Genomic DNA, 20,328 nt, shown 5'->3' with positions numbered 1-20,328 from the left:
TATCGGGGTATATTGTGGCGCTATAAGGGTTACCCTATACTCGAGGCAGGGAATACCGTATAACTAGTGTTGAGATGCTGAATCGGCTCATACTTTCGTAGGGGTACTTTAAAACGTTAGATCTTCTTTGCTTCTTCCCTCTCTTTTGCACGCAATTCGCGACTTCTGCTGTCTTTCTCTTCTCTCGGTAGTAGCTCGCTTTTATCTTTCTCCCTACTTCCCTCATCAAATCTCTGGGAGATCCTATAGGCTTGCTCAACCTGTGAGCTCAGAAACTGAATTTCTGTTGCACGTATGGAGTGAAATTGAACCTGAAATTCGATCCAAGATGACGTTTTCGAGCCTCTCACATGTTAAACTTGATTATCCATGGACGGCAGCTCCTCTGATTGTCTCAGCACCAATGCTTAATATCGCCACTGCGAACCTCGCGGCGGCGGTCTCCCTTGCTGGCGGACTGGGGTTCATTGCTGGCGGATACGATCTTTCGCACCTCGAAAAAGAGCTCGTGGATGCGCGACGTCTCATTAACGAGGTCACCTTCAAGACTTCATATCGCCAACAGAATCCACCACAAGAGTCACCTGTTCTACCCGTCGGTGTTGGTTTCTTGAACTGGGGCGCATCTCTGGAGACTGCGCTGCCCTTGATCAAAACCTACCGCCCGTGCGCTATCTGGCTATTTGCACCAAAAACTGGGGCGGACGATCTCTTGCCTTGGGTGCAAAGGATTCGTTCAGAAAGCCCTTACAACGTCAAGATTTGGGTGCAGCTATGCTGTGTGGTCGATGCGATGGAATGTGTCCAGAAATTGCAACCCGATGTTTTGGTCGTCCAAGGATGCGATGCCGGTGGTCACGGATATGCTAGGTCGGCGAGCGTTATCACTCTTCTTCCCGAGATAGTGGACCAGTTGGATCTGTCACGACCGCACAAGCTTCACAGGCCTTCCATTGTGGCAGCAGGGGGCATTGTCGACGGCAGAGGGGTCGCAGCGGCGGTGACTTTGGGTGCTGATGGGTGTGCTATGGGGACTCGTTTCCTGGCATCCCCCGAGGCGCAAATCTCGAAAGGCTACCAAAAGGAGATTCTTCGTGCCTCAGACGGCGGTGTTTCTACGGTACGGTCAACTGTTTACGATAAAGTCCGAGGAATCTATGGATGGCCGGGAAGATTCGATGGACGCGGCCTCATTAACCGATCGTACGAGGACATCCTCAACAAGGTAGTTACCGAAGACGAGAACAGACACTTGTACGAGAGGGAGAAATTAAAAGGGGATCATGGTTGGGGATCGCAAGGTCGAATGACTACATACGCGGGGACCGGGGTAGGGCTTATTCGCGAAGTGCTGCCTGCAGGGCAAATCGTAACAAAGACAAGGCAGGATGCGATGAAACCATTACAGCAACCATCCTTTACTGCCAGGTTATGAAAATGGTCTTTCTGTATGCTTACAATTGCGTTTAGAACAAAACATCTTCAGTTTGGGATGAGCCTGTGGCCGAGATGACTAAGAGACCCATTATTTTCTAACCAACTCAAAAACTCTCTATTTGCATAGAACAGCCCATGCCTCTTACGAGACGAAGTAACTCATCTACATCGGTGAGTCATAACCTCCCGACAGTAAATGATGTCTCTCATAACAATGGACATGGAATTCTACTAGGTGCGTGTTAGGCCTTGCTCCTCACAGTCTAGGCCCAACGTTCCTATCAACGATATGCCTCCAACTAGGTGTATATGCGGTAAGAAAGCCAGAGCTAGTGGTATATACTAAATGGACGAAAAGGGGATATTGCCAAAAGGGGGAACAACATGATAGATACTTTTTGTTTGCGTGGAGGATATGTCATGTGAGGTTCAAAGAGACACAAACAATGCTGGTAAAGTTTTCCCCATTGCATCAAAGATGTAATATCCAATTCTATTGTTGATGCAAACACGGTTTACTAAACGTGCATGGCTTTCACTTATTTGGTTCCGAAAATATCAGTTAGTCTCGTGAACCCTCCTTAGTTGGGGGTTTTTTCCTGCTCCTTTCAGGCTCGCCTGGGAGAAGTTTGACCTGTCTAGATGGAAAGGGCACGCGCCGAATAGTTCCACCTTGATACGTTCCAAACCTACCCCAAACCTCAGCAGCGTGGCTCGGGTTATCTGCATAAACGGGGAGGGGCCGCAGATATAATACTCAGTCTGCAGGTTGTTCAGGAATAAGTCGTTCTGCTCATGAAGACGCCGCAATCTAGACGTCCGACATAAGTATAATCAACGCCAGCGCGGTCACCCAGTTCAGGTTTCTCGATAAAAAAGGTGGTCTTAATATTTGGGTTCCCAGAAGCAGCCTTAGCAGCCTTCTCAATGCTCTCTCTGAAAGCGCGGGCTTTCGTGGTACGCGCTGTGTGAATGAAGTGAATCTGACGCTTCACGCTCGACGAGTTCAACGCAAGGAAATTGAACAGATATTAAAGGAGTGGGTCCGACCCCAGCAGCAACCAGGACTACTAGAAAACTCCCTCAAGGATGCACAGACCTGCTCAAATAGTCCTCTTGCCGCTTGGAAAACCTGGAGCCTATATAGAAATACTTAGATAAAAGTAAATACTAATTATCTTGCATAATCCCCACGGACTATATGCACAGAGACTCATTGAAGCCTCAATCTCCCGGAGATCGTGGCTATTGCGGATGATACGGAAGAAGTGCTACCAAGTCCGAAACAGATAGGGACAAGCAGTATTGGAGACAGCGTCATAGTAGCAACAGAAATTACCTAGATAGTAACCCAGACTCCGAGCTGATGGGTATATTAACAGACAGGCCCATTTCGTAGCAGGTCTAGTGCACATTTGATATTGCACATGCACATGCACATGTTTTCTTTTTCTTTTCACCCTACACTAAGAAGTCAAGATGCCACTCGTTAAAATTGATCTGATCAAAGGAGCACGATTCTCGAAGGAGCTAAAACAACTCGCCGACGTGGTCCAAGAAGTGATGTTGAAACATTTCAATGCCCCTGAACGAGATCGCTATCAAGTAAGTAATGCCTATTTGAGTGGCAATCTGAATTGATTCTAATAGACTTTGGTTCAAAGATTATCACCCAACACGAGCCGTACGAGTTGATTTGCGAGGATACCAATCTAGGGCTCAACCGAAGTAACAAATTAGTTATACTGCAAATCTTCCAACAAGGTCGCAATTCCGAGCAGAAGAAAGCGACATATAAAGCACTTCATGCGCGACTCTCTGAGGTGTGTGGGCTACGTGGGGAAGATCTCATCATAAGCTGTGCTGAGAATACAAAGGCGGATTGGAGCTTTGGAATGGGAGAAGCGCAATTTTTAACCGGGAAACTGTAATTAGTGGTGATGCTCAGACATGCAACATTGAGCAGTGTTGTTTCTCTTCTTCCGGCACCGAAAGGTAATAGTGGAGGTCAAGGAAGTCGTGATTTGTGTCTTAAATCTAAGTAAATTAGACTGATTGATCGCGAAAAGCTAACTACCTAAGGGATATGGATGATTGTCCTTATCTGTCCTATTCCGGTAGTCATGTAACCCTTGATGATACCTATATAAAGCTGATGTTTTCCAAAGCTCCATTTAAACTTCCGCGGGTGGATGGGACTTCTGTATGGATTGCCCATTTATCCTTTAATCTATCTATCAAAGCGCATAAAGAAATCTTAAACAAGCTAAAATAAGAAAATAAATTGATAATTATTCTATATAGCTTCTTAAAAAATCTATTAATTAAATAACTGTTATCTATCTATTATAACTATAATAATTTTAAGACTAGATTTTGAATAGCTGTTTATATGCCACTGTATTCCTATCTATCAAGAACATCAACAGTCTCTTCAACAGTAGAACTTATATCCCGGCCTTTTCTTTCCGGTCCGATGAGTGTGAGTACAATGATGTAGGAATAGACCTTGTATGATTAGTCGCAAATTGCAGTAGGGGTCAATCACGGGCAGATGCTCACAGCAGCCATAAATAAACACATCACCAATCCATAGTTATACCGATTCACGTTACCCTTGCTATCCAAAGGGAATCGTTCTCCGAGTGTAGCTTCAATTGTGGGCGATGCAGAAGATATCAGATTGCCGATTTGATAAGAGGCACCCACAACAAGAGTTCGGAAAGCAGGGGGTGCGAGTTCCATGAGGTAAATGCTAGAAAAACGTTAGCTAGACAGTCCGTGCGCATGATGATCAATAAACACTCACGGAGCAATTCCAAAGATTCCTAACACGCATCCCTGCTCAAAAAAGGCAGCCGCTGAGACTGCCTTACTGGAAACAAAGCTATATGGATAAAGCAGTGCCCCGCCCAGGACAGCGATGATAATGATTGTTAGCCTCCGCCCTATTATTTGGGAAAAATACCCCGAGGCAGTTGCTCCCGCCATCGCCCCTAAATTAGCTATTACTTGTGTGACTGTAACGTCATTTGCAGAGAATGAGTACTGCTCCCGGAGCAATGTAGGGTACAAATCTTGCGACCCATGAGCCTTATGCTAGGTTAGTACTGTGAGCTTGTCTTAAGACGAGGATAAACATACCATGAAGTTCATGCCGGCCATCAGGGCCGTCAGATAAAGAGTAGTGAGCCAATATCTGCTAAAGGCTTTCTTAGCTTGCGAGTCAAATTGATTTTTAGCATCCGGTCCAGATCTTCTGACTGTCCTCCCTCTTAAGAATGAATCGTTTTCGGGAAGGGCTAGACGAAAGATAATGATCAAAATCGGAGGTGCCGCGCAGAACCAAAAATAGGCACGCCAACTATAGCGCGTAGGGAGGAGTGCCCTGGCAAATACAGTTGCGAGAAGATAACCAAAGGCGTATCCTTGCTGGAAAATTCCCGAAAGTAAACCTCTGGCCTCAGCAGGAGCATCCTCTAACGCAGTTGCAGCCGCAAGACCGTATAATCCACCCATGCTGGAAATCGAGTCAGAGACGAACGCCATCTAGCCATTTCGATTATGCTCACCATATTCCAAATAATGCCCGGACGGCGAGAAACTGCCGATATGTCTGCACGAAACCAGTTCCCAGTTCGAGGATTATGAAAAGGATATTACACGCAATGAATGGCCACTTTCGACCATACTTATCACCCAGGAGCCCAAAAATTATGGCTCCAACTGAACGAAACATTAGAACAAGCGTTAAGCCCCAAGTAATATCGGCATTTGATTTTCCAAACGTCTTGGCTAGTTCGGTAATGGTCAATGAAACTATGATATTGTCAGCTGTAGGCATTGCAGAGCAGAAGGCCATATATACCGGAAAAGAAGTCACATGCATCCCATGACCAAGCCAGATAGCCGACCTGTTCTCTATATTTAGTGTAATCTAGCTGCAGAGAGGCGGGGATATTGGCCTTACGGTGAAGAACATCCATTGCTTGACAGTTAAACTGCGCAGCACCCTGAGCATGTTGGGAGGGCGTTCAAATGTTGGATTGAGCGTAGTGATGCGAGAGACAAGGTAAGCTCGAACATCTGATGTAACCTTCATGTTGTCTACTATGGTATTCAACTTACACCGTAAAATGATTATTACTTCGTAGGCACATTAATAACGGCTGTCATCGACCTTTTAAACCAGCACGTATTTGCTATATTCTCAATCTAATCTCTTCGACAATATGTACACTTGCAATACAAAGGACTCGAAGTACCAGTCAAAGGCTTCTCCGCGGAGACACGTGCTTTGACAAATAGTAGACCAACTAAGTTTGGTCTTATCAGCAATGAAGTGTGAATAATATGCAAACCAACTTCATGGTGGAACAATGCAGGGAGTGAAGTCCTCCAGGATGTGTTTAGTCCATTCATTCAGAGCACACTTGATAAGAAAGCACCAATCACGGAGCTTTTTATATTATGGTTTAGAGATAAGGTCTCATCGTAAATGGCCATTTTTAATTTGATAAAAGAAGTTTTTCTATAGACAGAAAATATGGATCGGGTGCATCATATCCACTAATTTTTCCCGCAATATCCGCTATATACTTGCTGTCGACAAAAGTTATCAAAGATTCTCCTGACGTAGTTATCAACTCCCCGTGGAGAAAAAAAAGAAAGAAAAAATCAGCAATATTTCCTCTATCTCACACTATTTGAGTCCCCGATAACCAAAAAATACCTTATCAATAAGCTATGCTTTACATAACTCGCGATTGCATGCTTCCTTATCACGTTTTTGTAGGGGCTTAAGACGAAAACTGATAGATATGCCGGTATAAACTGACTATATTAACAGAGAACAGATATTTACAGAACTGTTGGTGTTCTTAGTAGATAGGAATACAGTGGCATATAAATAGCCATTCAAGACCTAGTCTTAGAAGATTAAAGTCTTAAAAATGGTGTAGTTATAGTAAATATATAATAATAAATTAATTAATAAGCTTATTTTTTTATTTTTTTTAAGTTTATTTAAGGTTTCTTTATGTGTTTTAATAGATAGATTAAAGGATAAATAGGCAATCCATACAGAAGTCCTAAATGGGTAGGAGACTATCCGTTGTGCTAAGTTTGCGGATGGTCCTGGCGCGACTGTGGAGTATACTCGCAAGCATTGCCATTATCCTCGGAGGAATGTATTCAAGGGACCAGGGAACCACACCGATGAGAATGCATGGCAGTGCATATAGTGGCTTATTATCCTTTCCCTGAATATATGTGTATTTCACTATAGGTTTCGATGAAGTGCATACATATACTTCACATACAAAATAGAAAGATAGCGACTAGGGTATAGTTTAAGGTTTATACCTAGCTAGTGGGGGCCGTTAGTACTTTCTTGCGTTCTGATTGGTGGAGATCATTTCGAAAAATTCAAAAAATTTAAAATTTGCTTAATATTCCTTCCGCTTTGCCCGCAAATCCCTCTTAGATATCACTCGCTGGCTGCGCCTTCCAACTAGATGAGTGGTAGATAAAAGATAAAGAGAGTAGATAACAGTAATAAAGCAGCTAGAATAGGGGTTGGAGGTAAACTGATCTAAGCACTATAAGAGTTGACATGAGCAAAGTATAAGCTTATAGGATTTAAGGGAGTACTGATAGGAGTATAATGGGTGCTAGTAAGCCTCTTGAAGGGAGCAAAGCGGCGGGAGGCTAAGTCACATGCATCATCGACGGCGTGGCCTTTTAGGGATCAACAACCTAAGTTACTTTGATATCTACTGCAAGAGGGTCAGCAAGACAATCATACTTATAGTGGTATACTTTGGTATAACTCTATAAGGATCTCTTCTCGCCTAATCGGGTCTATCCATTAGCTACTAAGGCTCTATTAATCTATCTACCTATTACCCTCGGTTGGGAATTGGTGTGTGGCTCAACCTTCCGTATCGTAGCTAGAGACACATTTGTTATATAGGTACTACTATTTTTAGTCCTCGGCACCTAGGAGTGGCGGCTAACTCTATAATAACTCTATCCTTCATGGCAATCTGATCGCCAGTTGAATCACGACTCCGGCCTATTAGTAGAAATGCTTAACAGACAATTTGATATGGGGAATAACATGTCATCTGCCATTTGACATTATGGGGCTAAGAATCCGGGGCAGGGCGAGAATGATGGGGGCGGCGCTGTGACATTTCAGTCTTCAGTCTGGGGGTATTAATGAATAAAAAAAGAAAACAGTCAGGAAAATAACCAAGGATAGAAATAATAATAAAGTGTACATATGTATGTAACATTAATATCAAAGTCGTCAAGAGGAGGGAAAACCCGGAGTCTTTTTTTTTTATCGGGTCGTCGGCTGCAAACAGTAATACCGCGGTAAACGGGAGATACGTCATCTATATAGCCCCCGCGGCTGAAGGGATGCGATGCGGCTTACTCCCAGTCACGGCCGTTTTATTTTTATGACCGGCTTCTGGCTCGGTATATAACTAAGAGGGGGGACATACAGTAACACGGCGTGTAACCAGTCATCTTTGTGCATTATCTCGGAGTCCGAACGGGTTTAACCCGCCATTCTTTTGTCTACTCTTTATCATTCAGCCTCTTTTTGTTCTACCAGCGTGTTGGATTTACCATTTCCCATCAAATCCATGTTTCATTAAATATGCAACAGAACTGAAAAAAAAAAAAGAAAGAAAGAAAAAACCACCAAACATTTAAAGCGACAGCCATGGCGCGGCTCACCCCGCAAGTCCGGATCGTCGAGGTTGGCCCTAGAGACGGACTGCAGAGCATCAAAGACGCCATTTCAACCGAAACAAAAGTCCAACTGATTCAAAGACTGCATGGTGCCGGACTAAGAGCTATCGAGCTTACCTCGGTAGTTTCTCCTCGTCGGGTCCCGCAACTAGCAGACTGCCAGCAGGTCCTGGCAGATCCCGTCATCCGGGAATTGCTAGCTGCCGATCGAGAGGATCTTCGATTGCCCGTTCTTGTTCCTAATACAAGGGGACTCGATGTTGCAATATCACACGGCGTGAAAGAAGTGGCTGTCTTTATCAGCGCAACAGAGGGATTCAGCAAGGCAAATATAAATGGTACAGTCCAACAAGGAATTGAAAGGGCACGCAGGGTAGCTCGGAAAGCTATAGACTCTGGAATTGCAGTGAGAGGGTATGTCTTACTTCTTAGTTACTGTTTGGCCAGTACTAACGCTCTCTCGCACAGCTATGTATCCTGCATCTTCGTGGACCCATACAATGGCCCGACCGAGCCATCCAGTGTGCTGCGCTGTGCAAAGGAGCTGCTTGATATGGGTTGTTACGAAGTTAGTCTTGGTGACACAACAGGAGCTGGTACTCCGGCCAAGGTAACTAGTCTAATCCGGTATCTCGAGAAGGGTGGAATCCTCCTGGACCGGCTAGCTGGCCACTTTCACGATACTCATGGACAGGGCACCGTCAATGTTCTCCAAGCTTATCTCTGCGGAATCCGTGTCTTTGATGCAAGCGCTGGCGGACTTGGAGGGTGTCCATTTGCACCCGGTGCAAAAGGGAATGTTTCCACGGAGGATCTTGTGTTTATGTTCCACAATGCTGGTATCGATACCGGGATCAACCTAGCCGAGCTAGTCGAAACTGGCAAATGGATAGCAGATCGGCTCAGGCAGCCGGGAAGCAGAAGTAGCCAGTCAATGAGAAATATTCAGCCAAGGGGACGAGAACTACGGTTGCCCGCCTTTCGATCCATGCTATACATGAAGAAGTCGTGGCCGCGTCCCAAACCAACCACCAAAAACATTCATTTTTACCAGACCGGAGATGATATCAAGATCGTATTGAACCAACCAAATAGCGGAAACGCGCTCACAAAACTGATGATTTCGGAACTGATAGACTGCTTCAGAACTCACAATTCCAACCCCTGTGTTTCTCGCATCATCCTCACGGGTACCGGAAGATATTTCTGTGCTGGCCTGGACATTCCAAGGAGAAACGGTATTACTACACAATTCGACGATCTCATGCAACTATTTGAAACAATAGATCAATCTCCAAAGACTGTGATCGCCTGTCTCAATGGACACGCTCGCGGCGCAGGAGCTGCCCTGGCTTTTGTCTGTGACCGACGTATCATGGTCAAAGGCGCGACCATTGAGCTCGGCGAAACAAGACCAAAAAAATTCCCGGGCCTCGTATACCGATATACCGGTTTGGGATGGAATAGCAGCACGTCTGGTTTATCAGCACGGCCTATAAACGGATCAGAACTGAAGATTTTGGGCCTGGTGGGCGAGATCGCGGACGGACAGGAAGATCTACAGATAAAATTAGAAATGTACGCGAACGGACAAGATGTTTCGGAAAAGGTTCTTGTTCCGACAGCAACGAAGCTGAGTATCGAAAGGACTGGAAGTTAGCTACATACTGTCTGGACATCGTGAAGCATGTGTATATGATTTGTGAAATATATGAAATCGGTATAGAATGTTAAATTATATGATTTAATACGTGTAGTGCGGTTGAAACGCTTCTTGCTGTTTTTTGGACTGCCATTTTCATCGACAGCAACTTTTACTCTAGAACACAAGTCTTTTATACAAAGCAATCAACAAGACTGGCCAGCTTTGCTCTCAACACACTCATTCCAACAAGACATTAACCAACAGTACATTACGCATGCACTATGATCTAATGCACCCCTGACCAGACCCACTCTTTCTTTCTTAATTGTGCATGTGTAGTAGGCGCGCTCAATTCGCTGCTTTTTCACTACCATTGTTAACTGCTTGGCTCCAAGACGCGTCAATCAGTCTCCGGTATTTTCAGACGGCGTTACACAATAAATAACGGGCTACAAATGTGGCCTGGAAGTAGTGTAACTGTAGGAACTCTCATGCTGTCTATACGTATGCTAATACGAGACCTCAAGCGCAAAGATTGATATCCTTTCACGGCATGGCTCATCGCTTTGCCAACATCTACAACCCAGGCCTAGAATCCGTTGAGCTCTCTCCACCCGATGAATATATTCTCTAGTCGTTTCCAACAATAGACGAATCGCGCCCTTGCATGACTAGTAGTAATACAGCCTCACGGTACAGGGTCCGCACATCGCCAGACCAACCGTGGATATTTGATCATAAAAATAACAACAACACTGCGTCTATCAATAATAATACTATGCCTACTACTATTAGTAACTACTGCGATAAAAATACCGAAGCAAGAATCTCTCCGCATTGAGAAGTGATGCAGTAGTTGTGCCGGACATGTGTTTCGACGCTATGCGTTTGCAACAGATGCATCAAACTCCCTGATTTGGCGGGCCCAAAATAAAACATGTGGATACTAGGGTTTTTTTGATTGAATCGAATGGGCTATTACTTATGATGTCATATAATTATACAACTATACTAACTAGTACTCACTTTAAACTATTCCGACCTATAGAAGTATAAATCCTCCATACTGAATTTTACCAACGCATTGACTAATCAATTTAAAAATAAATAAAACCCTCGTAAATGCTAATAATAACAATATAGATGCACTGCAACTCGATTGACCCCGCCAACACCAATTTCGAAACTACTGCACACTATCCGTACTAACTCACCAACATACATATGCACGTTTGCGTTGTACAAATTAAAACAAAATTAGCCCAAAAAAAGCAAAAAAACGAAGCCAGAGAGTGGCAGAGACAAACTAGTACATGCATACAGATCCGCCCCGCTCCCCATGTTCATGCTGGTGCAGCAGCAGAGTTGCATTGACTATTGAATGATAATGCAATACGCAAATACCTCCTCGGGTACTCCGTAAAGGCCCCCCCCCCAAAACTAGGACGAATATGTACCTCACTCTCTTGGGAAGGGAAAGTGGAGAAGCTATATCCAGCCACGCGAATTAATAATTAATGGGGATTATTGTTATTATTATAAGAATGAGCCTTTGTTACTATTACTTTTGCATATAGATTTGCTATTATTGAATACTATTCTTTTATATTTTTTTCCTTTTTTTTTTTTTAACGACTTTGGACGATGTAATGACTGAAATACTGGGATGAACTGACGACACGAGATTTCTTTATTTAGACGCCCTAGATAATCCGGGATAATATTCTAGCGAAATCGATGGCAGTGTCTACGGAATATATTGTTATGAATTGAAGAAAATGACGACAAACAATGCCTCGCAGAGGCCGCCTTTGGCCGGGGTGAAAGGCAAGTAGCAAACCGACTAATGTGTGTATACCTGTATATGAAGTTAACAATTATGATAGTCCTCGAACTGGCTGGCACTGTTATAACACCCTTCACCGGCATGCTTCTGGCTGACCTTGGTTGTGAGGTTGTCAGAGTAGACGCGCCAGTAAAGTCGAAGCGAAGTCCGTGGGTGGACTCATTATGCCGCCGCAAAAAATCAGTGGTAATCGATTTCAAGTCGCCGCCGTCACGCCAGGCTTTCTTTGATCTGCTACAGGCCGCCGATGTCTTGATCGACCCGCATAGACCTGGTGTATCCGACCGCATGTTTGGCATGAGTGTAGATGAGATGTGTCGACGATACCCCAGGCTGATATATGCCCGCGTGACTGGCTTCGCCCGCGATGATAAGATTTATGGTCAAACCGTCGGCCATGAGAGTAATTATATGGCAGTTTCGGGTGGACTACCGGCACTACATCATGTGCACAGCAAGGCTGGTATCTTGTCCAAACCGACGACGAATTACTTGGCCAACTTTGGTGGCGGTGGTATGGCAAGTATAGTTGGCATATTGGCCGCGATTGTCCATCGGGCGGCGTCGGGCAAGGGCCAGGTTGTCGATGCTAGCGTCCAGCAGGGTACCGCCTATATGGCGACAATCCAGCTCCAGAGAAGAAACGGCCAGCCAGAAGGTGAGCCATCACTTGACATCAATGACGCTCCGTACTCGGAGGTCTACCGCACTTTGGACGGAAAGTACATGATGGTCGTCTGTGTTGAGGACGTTTACTACAATCGAATGATCCGACTGTTAGGGCTGGACCACATGGCTATCCCGAGCCGTGAAGACCGGAGTAACTGGCCCGTGTTGAAAGAGCTACTCGCTGAGAGATTTGGCTCCAACACGCAAAGGCATTGGAGAGACGTGTTCGACGGTACCCAGGCTTGTGTCAGCCCCGTCTTGGACGCTGAGGACATTAACTCTTCTCAACCATTGGTACAGCTGAGCGAGACGCCATCGCTCCCGCCGACAGACGAAGCTGGAAGGATTCCTCAACTGGAGCCAGGAGAGGGCTGCGAAGAGATTTGCCAGAGCTGGCTGGGACCAAGGAGTACATTGGAGCCGGCCGGTCTTTTAGTTGATAGCTCGAGCCGCGTCCTGAGCAGGCGGACTGTCAGCCGGGGGTCCAAGTTATGATACCCAGGTCATTTCGGAGGACGAGATGGACGATCATAATCATCAGCTTTACTTGGAGGATTTGGGTTGGGTCATCCTGCCAGCAAAAAGGGGCAAGAATCCTGGTGTTATTTCCGAAGAAATAGTATAGGCGCAATTTGATATGTGTCGAAAATGGGGTCCTGAACGCAGACGAGGCGGTGGGATCTGTATACGTCAGCGCAGAGCAGGCGGGATCGAAATAAAAATAATAATAGCAGAAAATATAGTCCGGAAAGCGCTGTATTCCTGGCTTAGAGCAGTAATAAGTTATAACGAATATAATGATAGCGTGCAACGGTCAACGGCCAACGGCAATCACACACATCGATCACAAAACTAACGAGGATGCGGAAGTAGGCTGGCCTGGCTAGCAGCAACGGGCTCTCCACCGGTCCCAGGCTGCTGGAAAAGCACACAGCAATCTTCTTCAGCACGAGTCATGACAAGGCAGGCTAAATCGACCGACTGGCCTGGCTAGTCCACAGCGGGCTTGGTCGCCGAAGAACCCTTTTACCGGATGCGGCGAAAGCCACTTGCCGGCTGCAGTCTGGAGCACACAAGTACGAAGCCACGGCTTCAAACTGAGCAAGTGATTATTGTCATAGGCGATTCGCATCCGGACTGTGTCCTCCCATGCTACGGCGTGGCACGGGCCCAAGCGCGGGGCTGAAGAATACAGCTTCATGGTTTCATCATCAGATTCTCATGCACCAGTAAGCCGGAGCCTGGCCGAGCGATCAGACGGACGAAAGAGTCGATAGGGCGGACAAAAAAGGCCCATCTCACGCAGTCATACCCTTTTTTCTTTCTCTTTCTCTTATTTTTTTCATCCGCGAGTCTCGAGAGGGTCCGGCCGAAAAGTGAATGACCAAAGCAGCTGCATGCGTCGTCCCAGCGCTGTGGTTCTGGAGACGGGGGCCCGCGCCAAGGGTTCCGGCGGCATGCTGACGGCGTAGCAGTAATAAGCACGTTGATAATGGCCCATCACAGTAATACGTCGTAATAAAGTAATAGCAATGGGCAAAAGAAGAGGATGCAATAGAAGGGATGCTAAGAACACACCACACAGCTCGAGGAGGAACGATTATCAAGAAGGAAGGTGCCGCCGGCTAATTCCCGACCCAAGACGTGCTAGCCTCTAGCCCAACCTAATAAGCTCACTAACGCTCTCGCCTCGCTACCAGCAGACAAGAGCCCAACCCAACCAGCCCCTCCTCCGTCTTTCTCGCTCTTCAAGAATCGTCTTCAATCGTCTTCAATTGCAACCCTCCAAAGACTATCGTCCAGCTCTCAGTATCCCGGGTCGACACCCGGGAGATCGCCTCACCACCTCCGCGCTCGTCCCCGTCGCATTAATTACTAAGAGTAATCATAATAACTGCCGGTCCATCTTTTTTTTTCCTTTCCCCTACGAAGCTGCCTCGATATCGCAGAGACGCCTTCAGAAGAATGCGCCTGCTGTCTTTCGCCTGAAATCGACCGATCGATGCGCGAACACAACCGTCTGGTGTGGGAGGAATTAATCGTGGCAGAGCAAAGCGACTTCTTGCTCCCAGCGTAAGGACACAAGTCACTCTTACTCGGTCATCATATTGTCCAGTATACTGCACATTTTGCGCCATACTCATACGACATATCGCCGAACATCGGCTGGCTGCATCATTCTGAGCGCGCCGCCCCCGCATACACAGTTCGCCACGGCCCCTCAATCGCCACGGCTAGGGACCCACGAAAGAAACCAGATAGCCAAGAAGAAGAGGCTTATAAAAAGAAGAACAAGAGAAAAATGAGCGGACCAAGCACGCTCGAGGTCGATGTGAGTCTAGGCCCCTGCTCGTTAATATTGTCGAGGCTGACCAATGACATACATAGAGCGGGGAGTTGTATGACGCCTCGTCGTTCATCAGCGGCGAGTCGGATAGTCGTGAGTGCAGTGCCTGTATGCGCAGTCAACTTTTGCTGAACAAGAACCCGCAGGTTATGGCGCCCCGTCATTGCAGAGCTTCAGTTACGAGAACGGCCGCCGGTACCATGCTTTTCGCCAGGGCTCGTACATGATGCCCAACGACGAGAAGGAACAAGAACGGCTCGACCTTGCTCACCACATCTTCAAGCTGGTCTTGCGCGGCCGGTTGGGACGAGCAACCTTTCCCTCGCCGCCGCGCCACGTGCTCGACTTTGGCACTGGCACCGGGTCGTGGGCGATCGAGTTTGCCGACGAACACCCAGACTCCCACGTGGTGGGAATCGATCTGTCGCTCATCCAGCCGGGATGTGCGCCGCCAAACTGCCGTTTCTTCGTCGACGATGTCGAGTCCACGTGGACGTATGACTCCAAATTCGACTATGTCCACGGACGGGGCATGGCTGGGTCCATCAAAGACTGGGCCACCCTGCTGGAACAGGCATATGCGAACCTCAACGAGGGGGGAGCCATTGAGCTGCAGGAATATGAAACGGTATACAAGTCAGACGACGACACTTTGACCAGGACGCCTGCCATTGCTACATGGCAACAGAAATTGAACGAGGCCGCCGAACAGTATGTTTTGGACTTTTTGTTTTCGCATAAGAATGATAATTAACCGTATTAGAATTAATCAACCGCTAAATATGGCTCAAACTATGAAACGACGGCTGGAAGACGCCGGTTTTGTGAATGTGCGTGATGATGCATACAAGGTAGGCTTTTCTGGCACCAGTGACTGGTTCGTAGCTAGTTTCTAACCTAGCATGAATAGGTTCCTGTTGGCCCATGGCCGAAAGATCGACGACTCAAGGAAATCGGATACATGATGCTTTTCCACTGTCTGGAGGCACTGGATGCGTTTACACTGGCACCATTCAGCCGTGTTCTGGGCTGGTCCAGAGAGGAAATGCGCCAGCTGACGGAAAGAGTCAAGGGCGAATTTGTCAATGGGAGCAATCACTTGTATGTGATTGTCCATTACATCCACGGCCGGAAGCCGGCGGCAAAATGACGAAGCGCGTTAGCGTGTACGCCTGGCAGGTCGTGATACCCCTTTTTATTATTATTAATTGATTCCCTTTGTTTTGTCCCTTTTATGGCGCCTGGGAAAAGCATGGGGTTGTAAACAAGCATTTAGGCGGATGAAAATGGGTGGCTGTCTGATATCGATTTAGTTATATACTGTTTTGCTTTTTTTTTTCCTTCTCTTTTTTTTTTTTGTGATGGATCTACTTATCGATGGACATTGTCGATAGGCTCGGTGCTGGCCTGACATCAAGGTCAGCACATGGCTCGGACACGGACTTTGATCACTCATCAGACAAAAGTCTACAGCTGGTGACTCGTGGGCGCAGTCAAAAAGGCATCCCCCGGAAAGAATCCGGGTATATCGTTCCAGCTCGAGTCGAGCGAATCGAGCTTGTCTAAATGTCTCAAAAGTCAGTCGTACGGCTGAAGAAGCAGCCGGCCACAACATTGTGGTAAGATGACACTTTCATGTGGCAAGGAAGAGCAAGGTTTCAATAGTTTTGTAGGTGAATATTTACTTATTCTCGTCACGAGGATCGTTTCTTCTGATAGTACATTGAGCATGACATTTTCCAACAAACCAACCCCTCAGCGGGGTTACTCAGTATGTAGTAATAATGTATGCTCTGACAGGATGACAGGATGGAAAATGCAATCAATCAAATCAAGTAATACCATGACACGTGTATATCAAAGCAAAAACAAAAGAAAATGAAAAGCTGGAACTTAGCTGTTTGGTCCAGCTGAATCCTTTTTTTTTTTAAGTTTAGATACAGGTCTTCTTCATCAAGCTGACAACCGTTGGAAAATCCCACTCACTGTCCAATGGCCTTTCATATCAATACACCACCAAACTCTCCTTACGCCATGAAGTCAATGCAAACGTGCATCATTCAGCCGGTGTGGGTTACACAAACCTACCTCGTTCCTGCAGTGTGCGCTAGTTAGTAGTTATCGAATTATTGGGACAAGACTTGATTGATTGAATTTTTTGGTGCATTTTTTTGTTGGTCTTTTCTTTTTTTCGTCACGAACTTGAGATGAGCGGGGGAAATGGGAGTGGTGGTGTTTACGGAGTTTCAATGTTGTCGAGTCAGGGAGCTGTTCAGCTGACGTAGAAGGAACAGTGCTGTTACATGTGTCTTCTGATTTAAAAAAAATACATATTAAAAATACAATAAAAAAAAAAAAAACAAAAAGAAAAGAAAAGAAAACGGGCTGTTTGTCAAACAAAAAAACCGGCACATACATTAACGACGTAGCCGAAATCAACAGCAGAGGTAACATACAAGCAAATGCCCGTCTATAGAACCGCATCTTACATCTTAACCAACCAACTGGTTACTGGTTACTAGTTGACTCATAACCTAGGGCCTGATAGGCCTGACCTAGTCATGTTATAATAGAGCACGCTTAGTATTATATCGCAAGCTACTAATAAAAACAAAAGCCTGTCTTATCTACGGCCCAGTGAAACGAAACATGTTAGTATAACGACCAAAATCATAAAAGGAACACCCGATACAACCTTTCATCAAGCAGTGCCAAGTCATATGAATAATAAAAGCAGTAATATAGCAATAATGAAAGGAGGGGGGGGGGGGGGATGAGGGATCCTGCTGCAACTCGACGAAAATGGTAATTCTGTGACGTCTTGGTCCTGCAGCCATGATGAGTAGAATCCACATAGATGCATAATAAACGTCTTTTTCTTTTCTTTTTCTTCTTCAACCCCTCTCTGTTGGTTTTAAGACTGAATATTGGGCAAAAATGAAAAAGCAAACCTGACAGGAAAAAAAAAACGCACCGTCGGTCCCAGCAGTCTGGTAACTGCCAACGCAAACCTGCACAATGTCACATACGGCTTCCGAGACACCGGTGCTAATTAACAGGGGTGTGCAGGACGGGACCGTTTACTGGTTAGATTTTTTTAGAAAAATTCTGGAGCTAGCTTCTGAATAGTTGGCTTTCCTTTCTTTTCCGTCAATCCTTTCGTGCTTTGTTCCCCGTGATTCCCTGCGATATAATCATATACTATATGGGCGGTAAACTCGGATATCCATCAAGAGATATGACGACTTCAGTGTATAGAATAGCCTTTTGGTGGGGGCTGCTTAATGGAGCTCACGAACCTCTCCACGACTCCGAGTCTTACTCTTGAGTGCTGAGTAATGACTCTTGACTCTTGACTAGTAATTCGGACTAGCCTGGGCCAATGTTCTGAGTACAGACTCCGGAGTAGTAATTGGTCCCATGATAAACCAGGCAATGATAAACCAGCAGGGTGTTTGCCACGAGGGCCAATAAGGGTCCGTGAACAGCTCGTTTAAGACGATCGGTATAAGGCTGTCTGTCTGGTGACAGGGGTTGCGAGATTTGATCACGGAACGTTTCTAGTCAAGATCGGCATGTACTGCGTATCTCGATACCAGCCAGCCTCTTTAATTCTGCGTTGTTATTTCGTACATATAGTACGTAGTATTAGTATATGATGCTATGTCCCATAATTCAAGTGATTATGCACTCAGTGCTAGTTACAGCCTAAAGCCACATGCAATGCTCCGTAATTCAATCCCACTTCCCATACTCCCCGGGCCTCGCTGGCTCTGTCAATCCCTGACCTCGCGTGTATGGCTCTGCTAGGGCCATGCACCAGCCTGGGCCCGGGCCCCCCGAATCCACCTGGTCTGTTGAACACGGCGCAAGTTTTAGTTTTAGGGGCCATACGTTGACTAACTGACTTCCTTCCCGGTTAGTAAAATAATATACGGATAGCTTTACCAACTACGGATAGCTAGCAGAAACAAACAAAAAAAAGAAAGGAAAAAAAAAAGAAAAATCAACACTGGAGAAAAACCCACAGCGGGACGGGACGGCTCGCAACGGGAGGGACAAAATGACGCGCGCAATTTACGGGTATGCACATGCAAGTCGAAAAGTTGAAACGTACAAGCTGACAATTGGAGACTCAGGGACGGAGTAATTTTCCCCGGCAGTTTTGGGTGATTTTGTATGGAGTATAGGCCGGGGATATTATTATTATTATCATGCGTAATGCCTTGTTTTGTTTGTGCTGCGGGTCGGAGACATCTCTGTGTATAAGCAATTTAACAGTAATAATAACACACGTAGCCTTAGATTTAAGTATTACTACTGTTTATTAAGATCAATAATATAACTGCTAAGATCACCATCTTTGGCAATCCGAGATTTGCACGCAAAGCCTCTAGAGACAGGTGGTCAACGTTCCTCGGCAGAGTCGATTCTGGCAATCATCTGATAGGCCATGGTCGCCACGTAATCGTATCATGCAAGAGAGTCTCAGCGGTCCGCTTTAGCAGCAGCAACGAGGAAACAATGCCTCATTTTGTGCCAGGGAATCTAGAAGCGCCTGGATACATTCCAAGGCTAGAATATCCAACAGCGTTACCAAACACGGAAAGCCCCGGGCGTAACCACCCGGAATAGACGGAGGGGCTCGTTAGTAAAGTCACAAGAGTCTAGAGGCGCAGGCTGCAGCAGGTTTGAGCTAAAGAGATGACCCACCGGGCTAGTTCATAGTTGATCATGCAGCGTTGTGAAGAGTCCGAGCCAAAACCAAAGAAGAAAGGGTCCCCCAGCAATTAGCAACGAGTCCCGCCAGGACGGACGCACTTGCAAGGATTATTATTTCCCTAGCCAATCCGTTCCACACGATGCCGAAAAAGTACCCGGTGGACTGGTTTCTCTATCTCTACGACGTAACTTGTAGAAAAAACAAGGCTCTTCCGGATTTCACATGAAACTGATAGAAAATTGTGTTTTGTTTCAACTTATTTCAAGCAATAATAATAAAACTAGACTAAATCCCTGCATGACCGGTACGGAGGAAAGTCGATGCCGAATGGCATGATGACTTGGCTGCGAGTCGACCGAATCAGTAAGCGAGCCATGCATATATGCATGTACTCAAGAGGGGCTCTAAAAGTTCCTAGTCATAGTACTCCTAGTAGTACTCCGTATCGTAGTTAGTCTTGGTAAATCACTTACCGATATTCTTTTTACTGCGCCGCATTACGGATACGGAGTACGTAGTACGTAGAAGAGGAAGAGGGAGGGGAAGGGGGAAAAAAAAAAAAAAAAGTGGGCAGATTTCCGAGTCAGGCCTTCCAAGTTGGAACATGTCTGAGGGGTTCCCTGGTTTTTCGTGGATTGGCAGCCAAACGATCACACACTAAGGGTCGACTGGGTTGATTTTGACAGTGGAGACGCCATGATAGAGGGGGGCCCCATGCGACCAAAAGCTTGGACGGGCGCCCATGACTAGGGAGTGATGGAATGCTGGGTACGTCGTTCTCTCTGTATTTCTGGGGGCCTCGGATTTTAGAGGAGTGAGGACGAGGGTCGAAGAATGAGGGGCAAAATCGACAGATGATAATCCCGAGTCTCTGGGTTTGTGCTGCAACAACCAGT

The 20,328-nt window shown here is 46.1% G+C and overlaps 5 protein-coding genes across 5 annotated transcripts; 4 read left to right on the top strand and 1 right to left on the bottom strand.

Annotated features, from left to right (window-relative positions):
- Window positions 1-328: 328 nt before the first annotated feature.
- On the top strand, window positions 329-1,435 carry TRUGW13939_11628 (uncharacterized protein; the record flags this gene model as incomplete). Its single annotated transcript, XM_035494734.1, has 1 exon — window positions 329-1,435. The coding sequence occupies one exon, from the start codon at window positions 329-331 to the stop codon at window positions 1,433-1,435; it is 1,107 nt and encodes a 368-aa protein (XP_035350627.1).
- A 1,481-nt stretch (window positions 1,436-2,916) lies between these two features.
- TRUGW13939_11627 (uncharacterized protein) lies at window positions 2,917-3,368 on the top strand (the record flags this gene model as incomplete). Its single annotated transcript, XM_035494733.1, has 2 exons — window positions 2,917-3,042; window positions 3,102-3,368. 2 exons carry the CDS (start codon window positions 2,917-2,919, stop codon window positions 3,366-3,368), a joined length of 393 nt encoding a protein of 130 aa, XP_035350626.1.
- Window positions 3,369-3,981: 613 nt separating this feature from the next.
- Window positions 3,982-5,539, bottom strand: TRUGW13939_11626 (uncharacterized protein; the record flags this gene model as incomplete). The annotated part of the gene is made up of 6 exons (XM_035494732.1): window positions 3,982-4,192; window positions 4,247-4,530; window positions 4,582-4,957; window positions 5,010-5,256; window positions 5,306-5,351; window positions 5,408-5,539. The coding sequence occupies 6 exons, from the start codon at window positions 5,537-5,539 to the stop codon at window positions 3,982-3,984; spliced, it is 1,296 nt and encodes a 431-aa protein (XP_035350625.1).
- Window positions 5,540-8,173: 2,634 nt separating this feature from the next.
- On the top strand, window positions 8,174-9,862 carry TRUGW13939_11625 (uncharacterized protein; the record flags this gene model as incomplete). The annotated part of the gene is made up of 2 exons (XM_035494731.1): window positions 8,174-8,616; window positions 8,671-9,862. 2 exons carry the CDS (start codon window positions 8,174-8,176, stop codon window positions 9,860-9,862), a joined length of 1,635 nt encoding a protein of 544 aa, XP_035350624.1.
- A 1,762-nt stretch (window positions 9,863-11,624) lies between these two features.
- TRUGW13939_11624 (uncharacterized protein) lies at window positions 11,625-15,859 on the top strand (the record flags this gene model as incomplete). The annotated part of the gene is made up of 6 exons (XM_035494730.1): window positions 11,625-12,833; window positions 13,357-13,521; window positions 14,479-14,694; window positions 14,813-15,420; window positions 15,473-15,560; window positions 15,620-15,859. Coding segments are annotated over 6 exons (2,526 nt in total), but the record flags the coding sequence as incomplete, so codon positions are not given.
- Window positions 15,860-20,328: the final 4,469 nt, after the last annotated feature.

The sequence above is a fragment of the Talaromyces rugulosus genome, chromosome VI, assembly GCF_013368755.1.
Source record: "Talaromyces rugulosus chromosome VI, complete sequence".
NCBI classification, from domain to species: domain Eukaryota; kingdom Fungi; phylum Ascomycota; class Eurotiomycetes; order Eurotiales; family Trichocomaceae; genus Talaromyces; species Talaromyces rugulosus.
This window is presented reverse-complemented; position numbering and strand designations above follow the sequence as displayed.